Genomic DNA, 18,213 nt, shown 5'->3' with positions numbered 1-18,213 from the left:
GATTGGAATATCATTTTATTTCTCAAACTTTGAAATTTGTATTATCGAAACAGGCATGTCTGTTCCCTTCATATTAGTTCTGAGTCATACGTTTTACATTTGCACTTTATCAACTGGATGTAGAGCTGCTGAGATAGACCAGACAAAGCACATTTGGTCTTGGTTTATTTTAGCTTTCTTATACTTCATTCTGTTAGGAAGTGGAATATAACTGCTGGCAAATGTGGTGACATTCTGGAGTTTATCTCTAACCTGCATCCCTAAGTACGTATGGGCCTGACCTTGGTCAATAACTCTTCCCCCAAGTAAACTGACCTATCCTCTCTCTTCTGTCTTGCCACGTTTCATATGAAAAATGTTGCATTTGTCGAGCCCAAAGAACATGCCAATATCATTAGAAAAAATACTCAATAATATGAATCTGTTTTTAAGAGTGGAGTCTCCTTTAGCAATAAGTTCTAGGTCACCCATGTAAAAGAGGTGAGTAAGGGGTGTTGGTGATCTCTGCCTCTTTGCTAAGCAAAAAGCTTAAACTACTGATTGATACTTTAGTAGAACGTGTATTTACTGATGTGTTCAATTGCATCTCGAGAGTGGGTACTGCGAAGCAATCTATTCTCTCGTCATATCTATATTGCTTGCTCAACTTCCTGTTTCAGATGTCTGAGAAGATCGAGGTCGTTGCGAAGAATAGTACAATGCATGGGGAGGGCCCCCACTGGGACGACACTACACAGTGCCTGTACTACGTGGACTATTTCGTTGATGTCGCCCACAGATACAACCCAGCAACAGGTCAGGACAGCCAACTAAACCTTGGAGGTGAGTCCAATTATAAGCTCTTTTTATTATTAGCTCTCCTGATACATATATGTCAGGTCGTCTGCACAATGTGTGTTGGTTTAAAAGCTATCTGACTGTGGTCTCGACATCAGTGATTGATGTTGGAGGGGCGGTGGGGTTGCCTTGTGGTTAAAGCGTCCACTCGTCAAGCCGAAGGATTTGAGTCCCCACATGTGTGTACAATGCGTGAGGCCCATTTCTGGTACCATATGCCATGGTATTGCTGAAATATTGCCGCAAGCAGGGTAAAACCATACTTCCTCACTTACTATCAGTTTGTGATCAAATACTCAAAGCCGTTTTAATTCATACTCTTAGAACAAAGAACGGGACACATCAAATTATTGCAGAATTATGTACAGTAAACTACGTGTATAACGAACACGGTTATAACGAAGTGACGGATAAAACAAACTGTTTTTTTGTTGTCCCGGACATTTGCGGTATCCTTTAGTTGAAACGCTTATAACAAACTACGGTTATAACGAGCAAAAAATATTGGTCCCTTTTAGTTATAACCAAAGTTTACTGTATGTGTTGTGTTAAGAAATGTCAACAAATTAAATTTCATTGAAGCGATCCACATGGGGTGTTCTCTGCATTGCCAAACAATCTCCGGGTGTCAAAAACAAGCTTCCCTTTAAGTCCTTCTTTATTTCTGTTAGGATACGCAATGTTTGAACTGTCATGTCATCATGTTTCAGCCTCTGTGCTGAGCGTCATCATCCCCCGCCAGAAGGGAGGCTTTGTGGTGAATCAGAAGACAGACCTCGGCCTCGTGGACTCATGGGACAGTGGAAAGGTCACCAGCATTGCGAAGGTCGAGGCCGACACCAATATGTTCAATGACGGCAAAGCGTATGCTTCCGGAAGACTCTGGATTGGTAGGTTCACATTCTTGTGTCTCGTGTTGAGTGAGTGAGTGAATGAATGTTGATGGCGGCCTGTAGGTGATCGAGCCTGGCCCAGGTAAACCAGTAAGTAGTAAACATTGGGACTCGAAAATCGGCTTTGACGCTCTCTGAACATGATTTTGTTGTCTCAGGGATACCATGCCAGTTTACACCTTGTGTTTGGATGAGTTTTATATTGTTTAAAAGCAGTTCTTGAAACGTCCCTTATGACAATTACAAACTAAAGATGACGTTATACGTGACGTCACCCATCAGGCATTAATGGACACCGTTCCAACATAATCTGAAATGTGGAATGCTTTGATGACCGAGGAATAAAAATATTTTCTCACCTACTTGAAACTCGGAATTCGAGGTTATCCGAACAATGTGAAATATTTAATTTAATATCTGTAATTCGTCATATTCCCTGGGCTGCTCTTTCAAATCATGGCACATGCACCGTACTAGCAGTACAGTTGTTAATCGAGAAATGCAACATTTATAATGAGGTGAGTGACAAACGAAACGTCGTTTGGTCCATATAGCGACGAGAACAAGTCACAGATCACCATCACGAACCATCTAGATGTAAATAAACTAGGTATAAGGATAAAAGTACACAAATCTACACAACTTTATAAACTACAATAAACATTATGTAAATAATAAACACTTATACTGTATCACACAGATCTTCCTTGAGTTCGTGTGCAAGGAAGTCCCCGCTTGTGCTGGTACAGGGATCTTTCTGCTCTATAACAAAATATGCGAATACATCTGATATAAGTTGCACTAACTTCTACACCAATAACTACTTGCTAGTTTCAACACAGGGTCTATTTTCAATGGCATCGGTATCGACCAAAGCAAATGGCTGCAGGGTCAGAGCTCATTGTACAGCCTTGAGGGTCATGGGAGCGCCAAAAAACACCTCACTAACCTCAGCGGCCCCAACGGCATGGCCTGGACTGAAGAAAACAGCGTCATGTACTTCATCGACTCCATCCCCAGGCAGGTCTGGGCCTTCGACTTTGACATCACAGCTGGGGCCATCAGTAAGTAGACTCTGGCACTCCAGCACCCAGGGCACACGTTCTGTCTTGTGTGTTGTTCAGTGTCCCAATGATGCAGCTGCATGTAAATTCTACCTTCACCTGTAACAGACACTGAAATCACTTATCAAAACCACCCAGTCCACCTCAACTCCAAATGTCCAAGGCCCCGTTCCACAAACGATCGTAGCGCCATGAGTCAAGGCGTGTATGGCTGGAGTACACGTTTGTCTCTTTAAGCTAAAACATCTGTATCTCTGTCAAATATCGTACGAGGTCTCTCTGGGGTTTATCTTCCCACTTGTGTAAAATTTGTAAGAATAAAATTACATTTTTAGACACTCTGCTACATGAACTATATTTTAAAATCCATTGTGGATTCTGCAGTTGTTGCTGCCGAGTCGTAACATGAGATACAGATAGAAATATATGAGGTGAACGCAACCGTTATCGTCATGTTGTACAAACCTATTGCCGTGGGATCTGTGATTTCTTACCCTGTTTGGAAACACCTGGTGTCATCACTAGTTTTCAGTCGTCCATTCATAGTTGTCACAGCTAATGGGACCTTTAACCAAATATTAATGTTTCCGCGGTTTAAATACACAGGTTTTGTTCTTGCATTGACAATATATATTACATTTGCAACATCACTAGTTCATTGCTTAACGATGCATTGCGCAGGTAATGGAACTAGGCGAGTAAAGCCGAATACTGCCCAGGGTTCAGTAAAACTTCCACTTTATCCCGAGGCTGAATCGGGATGTTTTGTTCAGAGGGTCAAGACAAACATCCATCTTTTCAGCTACTGTTTGTTTTCAGGCAACAAGAGAACTGTGACAGATTTCAGCAGATTTTCTGATATCCCAACACTGGCTATCCCTGACGGAATGAACATTGATACGGAGGGAAAATTATGGGTTGCCGCTTATGAGGGTGGGAAAGTTCTCCGAATCGACCCCACGACTGGTAAGTGGGTGTAAATATTAGCGACACATTGAACATTTGCAGAAAGAAAAGCAAGTCAATCTACCAATGTTGTTCTAATAAGATTCGTTATCACATTGCCCAATCAACCAGAAAATTAAGAAAGAAACGGTTCATAGCTTGCCAGTACAAACCCGGATATAATATATTTTTTCAACAATGTTCGGATATGACGACACATTTTTTAATGTGGTGGTATCAAATGCTTCAGCTGAGGAGAATTAAGCGCTTCGGGTATGACAGACTAAGTTTGTTATTGATCTCAAAGATCTGTATATCGACAATGCATTCATTTACAATTAACTTCAATATCCTGAAATAGACAAATTAATTGAGTTTCTAATTTGAGTTTCTTGGGCAACCGGTTTGTTTGAAGATGAAAAATCCACTCACTGTCTTAGAGGGTATTGCTGAGTTTGTGATTTTATGCCCCTTGATACACTATGTCACTGATATCACACCATGGTATAACTATTTACCAGTTATGCAAAATCCTGGAACGCGGATGAGGTGCTGACAAACCAAGGATAATAATTGGGAACACACGATCAGCTGATTCCGACATGGTTCATATATGGCACAGTCTAACACAGTCATACACAGTCAAAAACAGTCATACACGATCAAATACAGTCAAGCACAGTCATACACAGTCAAATACAGTCATACACAGTCAAACACAGTCATACACAGTCATACACGTTCATACACAGTCAAATACAGTCATACACGGTCATACACAGTCAAACAGTCAAATACAGTCATACACAGTCATACACGGTCATACACAGTCATACACGGTCAAATACAGTCATACACAGTCATACACGGTCATACATAGTAATCCCCGTGATTATTGGTCGCCTTGAAAGTCGGCAAAAGGGATAGGGCCATCATATCCCAAATTCGTACATCGATGTTCATGATGTCAGTCACTCGATTGCCTGGTCCAGACTCGATTATTTGCAGAGGATTATCGTAAAGCCCCCCCCCACCCCCCCCCCCCCCCAACAAAACAAACAAAAACAACAACAAAACAAAACAAACAACAAAACAAACAAACAAACAAACAAAAACACCAACAAAAAACAGCCCAAAAACAAACAACACAGTCATATACATATTACAATTGTAAGTACAGTATACTTAATACTTTTGCAAATGATTTACTTCGTTGAAATGGATTGATATTTTGTCCGTCCAGGAAACGTGATCCGTACTGTCAAGTTCCCTTGTGAAAAGATAACGTCGCTTTGTTTCGGAGGGAAGGACTTCACCGACCTCTACGTCACGTCATCGGCTGTCCAGATGACCCCAACAGAACTGCCGCACTCAGCAATATTCCAGCTATATGACGGCGGTCTGTTAATAATCGAGTCTGGACCAGACAATCCAGTGATTGATATCATGAGCATCGATCCACGCAATTTGGATTGATGACGTGCATCAACCAAGTCAGAGAGCCTGTCAATCACTGGATTGTCTGGTCCAAACTTGATTATTTACAGACCGCCGTCATATAGCTGGAATATTGCTGAGTGCGGCGTAAGACAACAAACAAACAAACAAACAAACAAAGCACATTGATGGGGAACATGTGCATCTGGGATGTTTGGAGGTCTTGACAGAAACACCTGTAGAGTAATAGCAGATGACAGGATTTTGTTGATAATTTGATATTGTAATAATTCATTTATGGTCGAATAGCTGTTCATAGACTGGGCGTTCTAATGGTCCGAAACTTGCATAATCTGATGCGCAGGGACACTATTGTCGGATAAAGTTTGATTTATTCGTTTTCTCGGGCTATGATCCGTCAACGTTTTGTCTTTAAATAGTCCAGCCCTGGATGACATCAGGAAGTCGAGCTTGTTTCTACTAAAGGTTTGGCGTTAAAACAAAGTGACGACAGATTTAACCCCGAACTGTGTGTTGGGTGCAAGATGAAATGAACTGTCATCCTTGTAAAACTCCCGCGGGCGAACCTCCCGATACAGCTTGTTAACGGCCATCGTACAACATTCGTACCCAGGTTGAGACCACACCTTGGGTGCCAAGTCACGCGATTAATCTCCCAGTCGTGTGTTTGCACTGACGTTCCAGACACTGTAAATATTCCTTATAATCGGAATCAGTTATGAGTGCGACGTCGCCCCTATGCACTGTCATTGGGCGTGGCCGACCGTCCACTTTAACAAGTTTGTTTACTTTGACATATGTCAAATGGTCAGCAATGTTTGTTGACAAACAGCGCAGACGTTTTGGCTTTGTATGTTGTTTTACGCCGCACTCAGCAATTTACCAGCTTTATGACATCTGTCTGTAAAATAATCGAGTCTGGACCAGACAATCCAGTGATTGGCATCATGAGCATCGATCAACGCAATTGAGATACGATAACATGTATCAACCAAGTCAGCGAGCCTGACCACCCGATTCCGTTAGTCGCCTCTCACGACAAGCATAGTCACTTTTTACAGCAAGCATGGGTTGAATCAACACGTAACACCGTGTATATATTTTATCAGTTTTATTCAATTCCAAGTTGTAGTATAAGTAAACTATTGAGAACTGGTTAAGTGTTATAACCCTCAAATAGTACTAGTCATAATTTTTACTTGCCCTTAGTACAACTAAGTAGTCTCGGGCTAGCGGACTAGCGTGAATTTCGAAGGCTGCGGGTTGACCAGAATGTAACTAGGGGTATCTCACAAAGTTGGACTGCGTCAAGATATTAGTTTCACGTTGGAAAGTGTTGGAGCATTCAGGACCAAGGCCCCGTTCCACAAAGAGCTACGGCTGTCGTAAAGTCAGTGTTAAAGAATGGGAGTTAAGATCGACTTAGCGCTTAGATCGCTTTGTGGAACGGGGCCTTGGCCGTGATCTAATCTAATACAAATATCGAATGGCATCGAAATCAGATTTAGAAATGGTTGAAAGGTGTTATTAAAAACGCATCGAACAGAAACGTTTATCCAGAGAACACGTTATCAGTCTCCCTAAACACTAATGCTTAAGAATCCGACATAACATCGAACTCAGATTTACAAATGGTTGAAAAAGCTTTGTCTTTGAAAATGCATTGAACGGAAAAACATTTATCCAGAGAACATGTTAGCTTTGCGACCTTGAACTCCTAACCCCGTGACCTTGAAGATTGACCCAGCCAGTGGTGTTTTCTCCAATTCTGCTTCGGTCATCATGTACGGCGTTGATGTGACGTAGAGGTCGGTAAAGTCCTCCCCGCCGAAACAACACGAAGTTATCTTTTCACATGGGAACTTGACAGTGCGGATCACTTTGCCTGTATGGTCAAGATATCAGTCCGTTTCAATTAAATCATTTGCAAATATTGTAATATGCGTATGACTGTGTGTGTTTGTTTGTTGTTTAAAATTAAAATTCAACAATATTCCAGGTGTATGCCAACAGTCTGTAAATAATCGAGTCTTGGCCAGACAATCCAGTGATTGACATCATGAGCATCGATCCACGCAATTGGGATGCGAGGACATGCATCAACGAAGTCAGCGAGGCCTGGTCTAGATTCGATCATTTACTGACCGCCGTCATATAGCTGGAATATAGCTGAGTGCGTCATTAAACAACAAACAAACAAACAAACAAACAACAGTGGATGTTGTATCTCTATGTTTGCATCTAACAAACCGGTGGCCCTATAAAAACTCAAAGAAAAACATACATTTATCTATTTCGGATATGAGAACAATAACAACATAAGTTCGCTATACAGAGGCGCTTAATTCACCTCAGCTGAACATTGGATGAGAATCTGAATAGTTGCGACAAATCCGATCATTCGTTGATAATGGATAATGCAATATGAGATTGAATGTTTTATGTGTCGCTAATATTTACAGCCACTTACCAGTCTCGGGGTCGAGTCGGACAACTTTCCCAGCGTCAAAACAGGCCACCCATAATTTCCCCTCCGTATCAATGGCCATTCCATCCGGATAACCCATATCTGGGATTTCAGTTGAGCTGAAATCTGCTACAGTTCTCTTGTTGCCTATAACAGAGAGAACTCTGGATTGAAAAGGTGTTTGTACTGACCTTCTGATCTTTTAAGACCATATTTGTGTCAGTGAAAATCCCGATTCGGGTTTTATTTGTTTGTTTGCAGTTTAACGCCGCACAGCCATATGACGGCGGTCTGTAGTTTTTTTTGTTTGTTTTTTTGTTTGTTGTTTAACGCCGCACTCAGCAATATTCCAGCTATATGACGGCGGTCTGTAAATAATCAGTCTGGACCAGACAGTCCAGTAATTGACATCATGAGCATCGATCCACGCAATTGGGACACGATGACATGCAGGAACCAAGTAAGTGAGCCTGACCACTCGATCCCGTTAGTCGCCTCTTCCGACAAGCATAGTCACCTATACGGCAAGCATGGGTTTCTGAAGACCTATTCTACCCCGGATCTTTACGGGTCTCCACGCAATAGGGATACGATGACATGCACCAACCAAGTCAGCGGGCCTGACCACCCGATCGCGTTAGTCGCCTCTAACGACAAGCATAGTCACCTATACGGCAAGCATGGGTTCCTGAAGACCTATTCTTCCCGGTTCTTCACGGGTCAAGTGTCTGTAACATCTGAAGGTAGAATTTACATGCAGCTGCATCATTGGCACATTGAACAACACACAAGACAGAACGTGTGTCCTGGTTGCTGGGAGTGCCAGACTCTACTTACTGATGGCCCCAGCTGTGATGTCAAAGTCGAAGGCCCAGACCTGCCTGGGGATGGAGTCGATGTAGTACATGACGCTGTTGTCGTCAGTCCAGTCCATGCCGTTGCTGATGCTGATGTTACTGATGTGTTTTTTAACGCTGCCATCACTATCCAGGCTGTACAATGAGCCCTGAAGTTTCGGCCACTTGTTGGGGTCAGGAATACCCTTGCCACAGAAACAAGACCCTGGGGAGAAACTACCAGGTAGTTATTTTTACATATAATATTAAACACATTCACAGTGAAAGTTTTTACGAAGCAGAACGATCTCTGTATAAGAGGGGGCCGGTCGGGTAGCTTAGTGGTTAAAGCGTTCGCTCGTCACGCCGAAGACCCGGTTTCGATTCCCGACATGGGTACAATGTGTGAAGCCCATTTCTGGTGTCCCCCGCCGTGATATTGCTGGAATATTGCTAAAAGCGGCGTAAAACCATACTCACTCACTCACTGAATAAGAGGGGACTTAGTTTTAATGGCTCAGTGAAATTGGTCTGTACAGTACAATGTGAACGTGAATTATTTGCATGATTTTAATTGTAGTTCATATAATTGTGTAGATTTTTAAAAAACTTGTGTCTATCCTTATATCTATATCACATATTAAATGTTGTTGTACATATTTGTGATGATGATGTGTGACTTGTTCTCGTCGCTACATTGACTTAGATTTTGCCGATGCGACGTTAAATTTTCACTCACTTAATTAAATATGAATTTTGCATTTCTCGATTTATAATCTTCCTGCTAGTACTGTGCATGTGGATAGGCTGCGGTCTGAATAATCTATGTGGCATATATTGAGGGAACAGCTCAGGAGGAATCACAGACACTAAATTAAATAGTATTTCTGAAGGTTTAGATGATCTGGAATTCCGAGGTTAGGAAATGTTTGGTTTCTCGATCATCAAACCATTCCAAAGCTCTGTTATCTTTTGTTGGAATGGTTTTCATTAAGGTGTTATGAGTGACGTCACGAATGACGTCTTGTGTTATTAATTGTCATCATTATATATATAGAGAATACTACACTCATTCTCGTCAGATACCATTTTTACGAAACTCGTGAACTTCCTATGGTGTCTGACCTCGCTTTCGCTCGGTCAGATACCATAGAAAGTCCACTCGTTTCGTAAAAATGGTATCTGACGAGAATGAGTGTGGTATTTTATTTCTTACCCACGTTAAATATATATTTAAGTGTAAATACATAACAACTTTCGTTCGTTGACAGACCAAACTGAAACAGGTTGCAAAATCCGGTTGCGCATGAATATTGATATATGCTCAAATATTGGCATTGACAGCACCGACGCTCAAGATCCTTTTGGAAGAAATTCTTCAACTTATGGTAATATAAGTGCCATGTTGTTAGTACGAAGGACACCTATAAGAAAATTTGAAAAGTCACATCAGCGCCGCGCTTTGAATATCGGACTAACAGTCGGTCATTCGCACTGCCGGTGTCCCGTCTGTGCAATCAAAATGGTTAGGTTTCCTTGATCTATCAGCTGAATTTATATCACGTTCTACCATTTTGGAAGAGGGAAATCAGAGTGTTCCCCAAAGACAATCGTGTTAACTGTACCACCCTCAACTGAAGACAACAAACTCAAGTCTGCTTGCATGTCAGTGACAGCTTCGAACGATCGAAGGGCAAGGTCACCACCGGAATAAGAAAAGACAACCGTGATCTACTCACAACGTTTTAAGCTAGAGATAAGGAATGTTATTGTTATTATTTTGGGACGTTTGGGGCCCAAAATAAGAAGACATGCACGGCAATCGTTATCGACGTATTGCGGCCAGGTTAAGGGGTGACCCTTATAATCGCACTTCTATTGTATGACGTTCGTACTCCAAATTTACTAGACGATAAGATTTTCCTATGATGATTTATCTTTATATTTCTTTCAGCTTATAAATTATGTAAAGCTTTATTAACATTTTTTAGACGTATACACGTCAGAGTAGACGTATGACAGTATCCTGGAGCCAACATTCTGATTATCAGTGAGTGTCAAGGCAATAACCCGAATTTCGAGTCCCAATGTTTACTATCATGACGACACCCTACTTGTTTACCTGATCACCTCCAGACCACCGTGACATAGCTGGAATGCTGCTGGTTGGCGTAAAACAACATCCACTCACTCACTCAACACGAGACACAAAAATGTCGACCTACCAATCCAGAGTCTACCGGAAGCATCCACTTTGCCGTCGTTGAACATATTAGCGTCGGCCTCGACCTTCGCAATGCTGGTGACCTTGCCACTCTCCCATGAGTCCAAGAGGCCGAGGTCTGTCTTCTGACTCACCACAAAGCCTCCCTTTTGGCGGGGGATTATGACGCTCACCACAGAGTCTCCACGCATGAAACATGATCACATGACAGTTCAAACATTGCGAGCACTGAGGGAAGAACTAAAAGGAACGATTGTCTTTGAAACCTGGAGATTCTTAGCAAAACAGAGAACACCAAGAGGTACTCATTCAATGCAATATGATTTGTTGAACATTTCTTAACAAAACAGGGGGCATGGATGGCCCAGTCGTCTAAGGCGCCGCGATTCGCTGTGCAGAGTTGCTTCCCTTGGGCACGCCAGAAATCTATGATTGTGGCTTCGAATCCCGGTTCGCCCCCAATTATGTTTCTAGGTTTGTCAGCACCATACCCGTGCTCGTGGGTTTCACCGAAGTGGTAAACGTCTGAGACATGCATCACTTCGGGCTTTCCTCCAACATTAAGCTGACACGCCGTGATATAACTTGAATAATGTTAAAAGCGGCGTTAAACCCAACTCACTCACTCACTCTTAACAAAACACATACATATGTCAGCAATATTTCGATACGTCCTGTCCAACATCTTGAATTTTTATGTTTTAGTATACTTGATGCAAAACGCACAACAGAAAAAACGAACTCTCTGGATTGTCTGGTCCAGACTCGATAATTTACAGACCGCCGTCATATAGTGTTTATTGTTATATGACGGCGATCTGTATATAATCGAGTCTGGACCAGACAGTCCAGTGATTGACATCACGGGCATCGATCCACGCAATTGGGATCGATGACATGCATCAACCAAGTCAGCGAGCCTGACCACCCGATCCCGTTGGTCGCCTTTTACGACAAGCATAGTCGCCTTTTACGGCAAGCATAGTCGCCTTTTACGGCAAAGACATATTACTGAAGACATATTCTACCCCGAATGTTCACGGGTCTAGGCGTGACGAGTGAAGACTTTAACCACAAGGCTACCCTACATCTCCTCGACATTCTCACTGTCGCATGGTTATTTTGTTCAAAGTATGGTATAAAATGAGCTTGCACCATTGTTCACACGCCTCCGGGTTAGAATTAGTCTTCAGCAACCCATGCTTGTCGTACGTGACGACTAACGGGTGATGTCAATCACTGGATTGTCTGGTTCTAATTCAATTATTTACAGACCGCCGTCATATAGATGGAATACAGCTGCGGCGTCAAACAACAAACAAACAAACACACATTGTGCACACGAGCTGACACATAAGAGCTAATTATAAAGCGCTTGCAACTGGACTTACCTCCAAGGTTCAGACGGCTGTCCTGTCCAGTGACGGCGTTGTATCTGTGGACGTCGTCAACGAACATGTCCACGTAGTACAGGCACTGTGTAGTGTCGTCCCAGTGGGGACCTTCTCCAAGCTTAACACAGTTCTTCACAACGACCTCGATCTTCTCAGACATAATATGAAGCAGGAGTAAGCGAGTATGAAGTTCCAGCAATATCAAGGCGGACACCAGAAATGGTCTTCATACACTGTGCCGTTGTGAGGAATCGAACCCGGGCCTCCCGCGTGACGAGCGAACGCTTTAACCACAAGGCTATCCCACCGCCCCTTTGAAACAGGAAGTACAACAAGAAATAAGAAATGACGTGGGAACAAGAGAACAGCTTGTTCCGCTGCAAACGCTCCCGAGATGCAATTGAACACATCAGTACACGTTCTACTTAGCATCAAGAAAGGCACGATCGACGAAAATGCTAGGTCCAGGCAAAGTTCTCAGTTACAACTGAATAAGGTGAATGTTCTTAAAGGCCTCATGGGGGGCACGGGTGGCCCAGTCGTCCAAGGCGCCGCGATTCGCTGTGCAGAGTTGCGTCCCTTGGGCACGCCAGAAACCTATGATTGTGGATTCGAATCCCGGTTCGCCCCGATTATGTTTCTAGGTTTGTCAGCACCATACCCGTGCTCGTGGGTTTCACCGAAGTGGTAAACATCTGAGACGCCGCGATATAACTGGAATACTGTTCAAAGCGGCGTTAAACCCAACTCACTCACTCCCTCACATATAGGCCGCATGAATACTCCAACTATATCACCGCGGTCTGTAAATATCCAAACAACTTTATGCCGAACACAAAATACTGACCTTTACAAATTCAAGATATATTATTGTTTTTTAAAAAAAGCATAAAATGGGTTTGACGCCGCTTTCAACAGTTTTCCAGTAATATCGCGGTGTGTCAGCTTAATAAAGCACGATCAGATACCACATGGTATGATTTATACTTCAAAAAGATTCACGAGGTATTGCGATGATTTAGAAATTAACGAAAATACCTGCATGTGTGCTAATAGTTACAAAGTGAAACCAAGCCATTCCGCCGGTTAGAAATATTACTTATAGTTATGACAAAAACTGCAAAGTGCTCTTTTCAAGAAATATCCATTTTGATAGTGGTTTTGATCACGTGGTTAGTATCCGGGTAATCTTCGGCAGTCAGGTGACATATTGAGGCTATATTTAGCAGCGTGTGCAGAGTACCTACATTACCAGCACGAAGGGAGAGAAAACGTTCTCTTCTGAGTACAACCGCTCGCAGTCGACCGACTGCCGATTCTCACCCGGATTGAAACCACGTGATCAAAACTCAATGAGTAATTTAATATGTAAAATTACAAGTGAGTGAGTTTGGTTTAACGCCGCTTTTAACAATAGTCCAATTATATCGGGGCGTGTCAGCTTGATATGGGAGAGGAAAGCCCGAAGTGATGCAGGTTTCAGAGGTTAACCACTTCGGTAAAACCCACAAGCACGGGTATGGTGTTGACAAACCTACAAACATAATCGGGGCAAACCGGGATTCGAACCCACAATCATAGGTTTCCGGCGTGCCCAGGGGACGCAACTCTGCACAGCGAATCGCGGCGCCACCCGTGCCCCACTTCAAAATCAACTTTGTCGTCAGGTCCTAAAATGATCTAAAACACGAAAACCCTCACAGCAATGTAATTGCGACAGTTGAAGTGTTATAGACGTCAAAATACATAAGCAATGCACCAAATAAAAAATAAACCCGTGAAACACAGGAAATAACGTTCAAAACTTATACGAAGCCGACATGTGCAATAGGTTACTGCGCATGACCGGATGATGGCGCATGACCGGATGATGGGGGATGTATCAAATTTTCCGTAAAACAAATAAACAATAATCGACGACAAATTCTATGGTGATGAGTACAGGACAATATCATTAAGTGGTTAGAAATAGTTGATCATTATTTATATTGTCTTCGTGTGGATTTCAATTATTGCCCCATGAATGAATGTCATCGGTCGAGAAATATACACAAGTCTCACAGCTGGGTATGTAAAGACTCACAAACAACAACTAAACAAACACACATACAGCGATGACTACCAAATCATAACTCACACACTCAATCAACTTATAGCTTCTGTATAACGGAACTGTTCTAATTCATCAGGTCATATATAATCAGAAAGGTAAAAATGATGTTTGTCGTCTTTTACAACGGAAACCAGTGCTATTTTTACTTACCGTAATATTCCGAAGCGTTAATACTCGCGAATATGTTCTCTCTGCTGCTGGGTACCACCTCTTCTATCTTGGCGTCCTTCACGTGGTGACCTATCCACCAGCTATCACTCTGACAGAGTTGTTTGATTGGTCTGATGATAATATGTTTGTAAAGGGAAGCTCCAAGTTGTTATCATAAGCCCTGGCAAGCAGTATCAGGACAATCATTTATGTGAGGCTAGGGTTACAGTGAAGGTTAGGTTGCCCTGACCCAACCAAAATGTTGTTACCGTGGCGCTCAGCATTAAGTTCTAAAACAAAGACTGGCTGGCTCAGAGTCAGTATTCTGTATCTGAGTGTGGTATTCATTAGACCAACATCTAGTCTCTGAAAAGAACATATCGTACAGAAAGAAAAGTTGTTCAGTTATCCTAATAAAAATATAAGAAAAGGGAGCCAGTGATACTGCAGTAATCTAGATTTGCCAAACATTATAGACTTGCATAGGCTGTATTTGATATATATATATATATATATATATATATATATATATATATATATATATATATATATATATATATGTATCAGGGTCTGTAAGACAGACTGGGGTATTCATGCTGTGTTAATTAGGGTCAAATAAAGTGACGTCTTGCATTTTCTTTTTTTTCTTTAAGCTGCTGTACAGAGATGGAAGTGTGTGTGTGTGGGGGTTGGGGTTGGGGGTTGGGGGTTGGGGGGTGGGGTTGGGTGTGTGTGTGTGTGTGTGTGTGGGGGGGGGGGGCGTTGGGTGGGGTGTGTGTTTCTATGGGCCGTGTGCAAAAAGAAGTGCCAGTGTAAGCGTGAACCCAGAGGAGAGTTGGGTTACATAGACTGGCGGCAAGTCACCCTCGTCAGACCCAAGCTCACCATCTGTCTCCAGAGCTCTCACGCCGACTTCTTCAAATAATTAAAACATTTTTTCAATGGTCTGCACTTTTTAATATAATGATACATTTAGTGTTTGTCAGAAGTGTTAGTTACATACTTAAACAATTATAAGTCAGTGAAATGGTTTGTTTACGGTAGACGAATTTATATGACCATAGTGTCATTACCAAACCCTTTAGTTTAATTCTAATTGTTGTTGTTGTTGTTGGTTTGTTGCACTCATCAATATTCCAGCTATATGACGGCGGTCTGAAAATAATCGAGTCTGGACCAGACAATCCAGTGATTAATATAATGAGTATCGATCCACGCAATTGGGATCGATGACAGGCATTAACCAAGTCAGCGAACCTGACCACCCCGTTAGTCGTCTACTACGACAAGCATAGTCGCCTGTTACGGCAAGCATGGGTTGCTGAAGACCTATTCTCTACCCGGATCTTCACGATCCAATTCTAATTGATGCAGACTGCACAATATCTGGGGAACTCGTCATTACATCTCTGGGTTTTTTTTGTACCGTTAACCAAGGAGAAAATATTGCATTATTGTGTCATATCATGTATAACGAACAATACACAATACATAACGTAGAGGGGAATGTCCGAGTAACTCTCCATTCCTTAAAAATAATGGAGCAGAGCCCCGCAGGGGCCGAGGCCCATTATTTTTAAGGAATGGAGAGTTACGAGGCTATTCCCCTACTTAAAACCCATCCCTACTTTTACACTTTGTCAAAATATTCTGTAGTTGAAAATATTTTAAAAATTCAAATGCTGCTTCAAGATAATGTACAGTTGACAAGCAACTCTCCATTCCTAAAAAAATAATTGAGCGCTCAAACAAAAGAATGACGTCACAGAGGTGTTTTAATAAAAATGCTACATCTGGCCGATTCAAATAACGGAGATTGCTACTTGTCACAACCTTCAAACCCCTCCCATGGTCGGTGAGACGCCGTTTATGCATTTGAGATCAAAGTGCGGCGAGGGGGTTTAAGAAAAGTAGTACTTGACATAAAACTAATGTACACGCTTTTCAACTACTGCGTAAATAAAATATGATCTTTAGATCTTTTCCAAAATTGAAAATGAACTTCCTCTTCATCAGTGTCACAATTACAGAATTTACAAAATCGTTCTTTTATCTACATTTGTAGGTAGGTGGGTAGGTAGCTTGGCTGATGAAGACAGTGCCTTTGCACGTGAGCAAATTCCGCCCCTCTTTGACGTTATAGATAACGCAATCGCGCGGCATACGGGCGTTCTTTGGGAAATGAACGAAGTTAGCTTGGCGGTGTTCACCCGCTACTGTTAATATTAACCCTTTCAGCTCTGTGTTAGAAATAATATTTTCTCCTTCCTAGGCGGACAATAACGTAAAAGGAATCGGTATGTTCTGCCTTTGTACCACTATATGGCTTCCCTTTAACACGCGGTATATGTGTGTGTGTGTGTGTGTGTGTGTGTGTGTGTGTGTGTGTGTGTGTGTGTGTGTGAATGGGGTTGAACGACGCGTCCAAGTATACTGCATTGATATAGTGCACGTGTGTATGTGTGTGTGTGTGTGTGTGTGTGTGTTAGTGTGTGTGTATGTATACTGTGTCCGAGCCGACCAGTCATTGTTTTAGCCCCTTAATGCCGAGCGCCAAACAGGGTAACAACAAGTACCATCTTTTACCGACTTTTGGTATGACGAGGCCGGGGATCGAACCCCGGACCTTCCGCTCTCCGGGCGGACGCTCTCACACTAGACCACGGAGGCGGTCTGATGAACCAAGAGCCAGTAGACGAGGAATGTACTTTCAGCGTGAACTGTTAATACATCCTTAATCTGCGGCCTTTTCTAAATAGTATTACTTTACTCTTATCCACGGGGCGGTCGGGTAGCCTAGTGGTTAAAGCGTTCGCTCGTCACGCCAAAAGATCAAGCTTCGATCCCCGAAATGGGAACAATGTGTGAAACCCATTTCTGGTGTCCCCCGCCGTGATATTGCTGGAATATTGCTAAAAGCGGAGATAAACCATACTCACTCACTCACTCATCCACCCACCTAATCTTGTGATCACGCTCTAGTCGCAACAGAGAGAGTGAGTGAGTTGGTTATAGAATTCGACTTCTGTCAGTTTGATGTGGGACAAAACCCCACAATGATGCAGGTCTCTGGGGAAATGATGCTGTCTAATCTAGAAACATGATGTCATTCAATATCGTGTGATTATTTATCAACGTCGATAGCTGCACACACCATTAACACGATCAAGTGTAGTCGTTTTGATCATGGCAAGCAACGACTCAACTATATTGCCCTTTAACCTCTTATGGTTCACTATTTGAACAGAGCCGTGAAGATCCGGGGTAGAATATGTCTTCAGCAATCCATGCTTGCCGTAAAAAGGCGACTATGCTTGTCGTAAGAGGCGACTAACGGGATCGGGTGGTTAGGCTCGCTGACTTGGTTGATGCATTTCATTGATCCCAATTGCGTTGATCGATGCTCATGATGTCAATCACTGGATTGTCTGGTCCAGACTCGATTATTTACAGACCGCCGTCATATAGCTGGAATATTGCTGAGTGTGGCATCAAACAACACTTTTTGAACAGTTTAATATATGTTGTTCATATCATGTATACAATGGGTATAAATGTCCTGTAATATTGTAGCAAAAATAGTGTTATTAGTATTTGTCGTTGCCTGGTGGGTGCTGCAGGTAGTGCAGGACATGATTACCCTTTTTCGCGAACACCTGGTGTCATCACTGATTTTCAGTGACTCGTATATATAATTTTCACAGCTATTTTCGTGGCGGTCGGGTAGCCCAGTGGTTATAGCGTTCGCTCGTCACGCCGAAGACCCGGGTTCGTTCCCGACATGGGTACAATGTGTGAAGCCCATTTCTGGTGTACCCCGCATCGTATAGTC

General features: G+C 42.5%; 2 protein-coding genes across 2 annotated transcripts; one reads left to right on the top strand and one right to left on the bottom strand.

Annotated features, from left to right (window-relative positions):
• Positions 1–659: 659 nt before the first annotated feature.
• LOC139449061 (regucalcin-like) lies at positions 660–6,438 on the top strand. Its single transcript, XM_071230528.1, has 6 exons — positions 660–822; positions 1,548–1,727; positions 2,573–2,794; positions 3,614–3,760; positions 4,983–5,138; positions 6,407–6,438. The coding sequence occupies exons 1-6, from the start codon at positions 660–662 to the stop codon at positions 6,436–6,438; spliced, it is 900 nt and encodes a 299-aa protein (XP_071086629.1).
• A 233-nt stretch (positions 6,439–6,671) lies between these two features.
• On the bottom strand, positions 6,672–14,581 carry LOC139447376 (regucalcin-like). Its single transcript, XM_071228694.1, has 6 exons — positions 14,382–14,581; positions 12,116–12,430; positions 10,726–10,905; positions 8,502–8,726; positions 7,668–7,811; positions 6,672–7,082 (listed from the first exon to the last, which is right to left on the bottom strand). The coding sequence occupies exons 2-6, from the start codon at positions 12,276–12,278 to the stop codon at positions 6,877–6,879; spliced, it is 918 nt and encodes a 305-aa protein (XP_071084795.1). The 5' UTR covers positions 12,279–12,430; positions 14,382–14,581; the 3' UTR covers positions 6,672–6,876.
• Between the last annotated feature and the right edge of the window lie 3,632 nt (positions 14,582–18,213).

The sequence above is a fragment of the Haliotis cracherodii genome, unplaced genomic scaffold, assembly GCF_022045235.1.
Source record: "Haliotis cracherodii isolate W230 unplaced genomic scaffold, xgHalCrac1.p SCAF_7, whole genome shotgun sequence".
Classification (NCBI taxonomy): Eukaryota; Metazoa; Mollusca; class Gastropoda; order Lepetellida; family Haliotidae; genus Haliotis; species Haliotis cracherodii.
This window is presented reverse-complemented; position numbering and strand designations above follow the sequence as displayed.

Excerpts from the sequence above, each read along its gene's own strand:
- LOC139449061 (XM_071230528.1), top strand. The coding sequence starts at position 660 with ATGTCTGAGAAGATCGAGGTCGTTGCGAAGAATAGTACAATGCATGGG. Across the intron at positions 2,795-3,613 it reads CATCACAGCTGGGGCCATCA|GCAACAAGAGAACTGTGACA; the intron begins GTAAGTAGACTC and ends GTTTGTTTTCAG. Across the intron at positions 5,139-6,406 it reads ATTCCAGCTATATGACGGCG|TACAACTAAGTAGTCTCGGG; the intron begins GTCTGTTAATAA and ends ACTTGCCCTTAG.
- LOC139447376 (XM_071228694.1), bottom strand. The coding sequence starts at position 12,278 with ATGTCTGAGAAGATCGAGGTCGTTGTGAAGAACTGTGTTAAGCTTGGA. Across the intron at positions 8,727-10,725 it reads TTCCGGTAGACTCTGGATTG|GGTCTTGTTTCTGTGGCAAG; the intron begins GTAGGTCGACAT and ends GTTTCTCCCCAG. Across the intron at positions 7,812-8,501 it reads CATCACAGCTGGGGCCATCA|GCAACAAGAGAACTGTAGCA; the intron begins GTAAGTAGAGTC and ends TCTCTGTTATAG.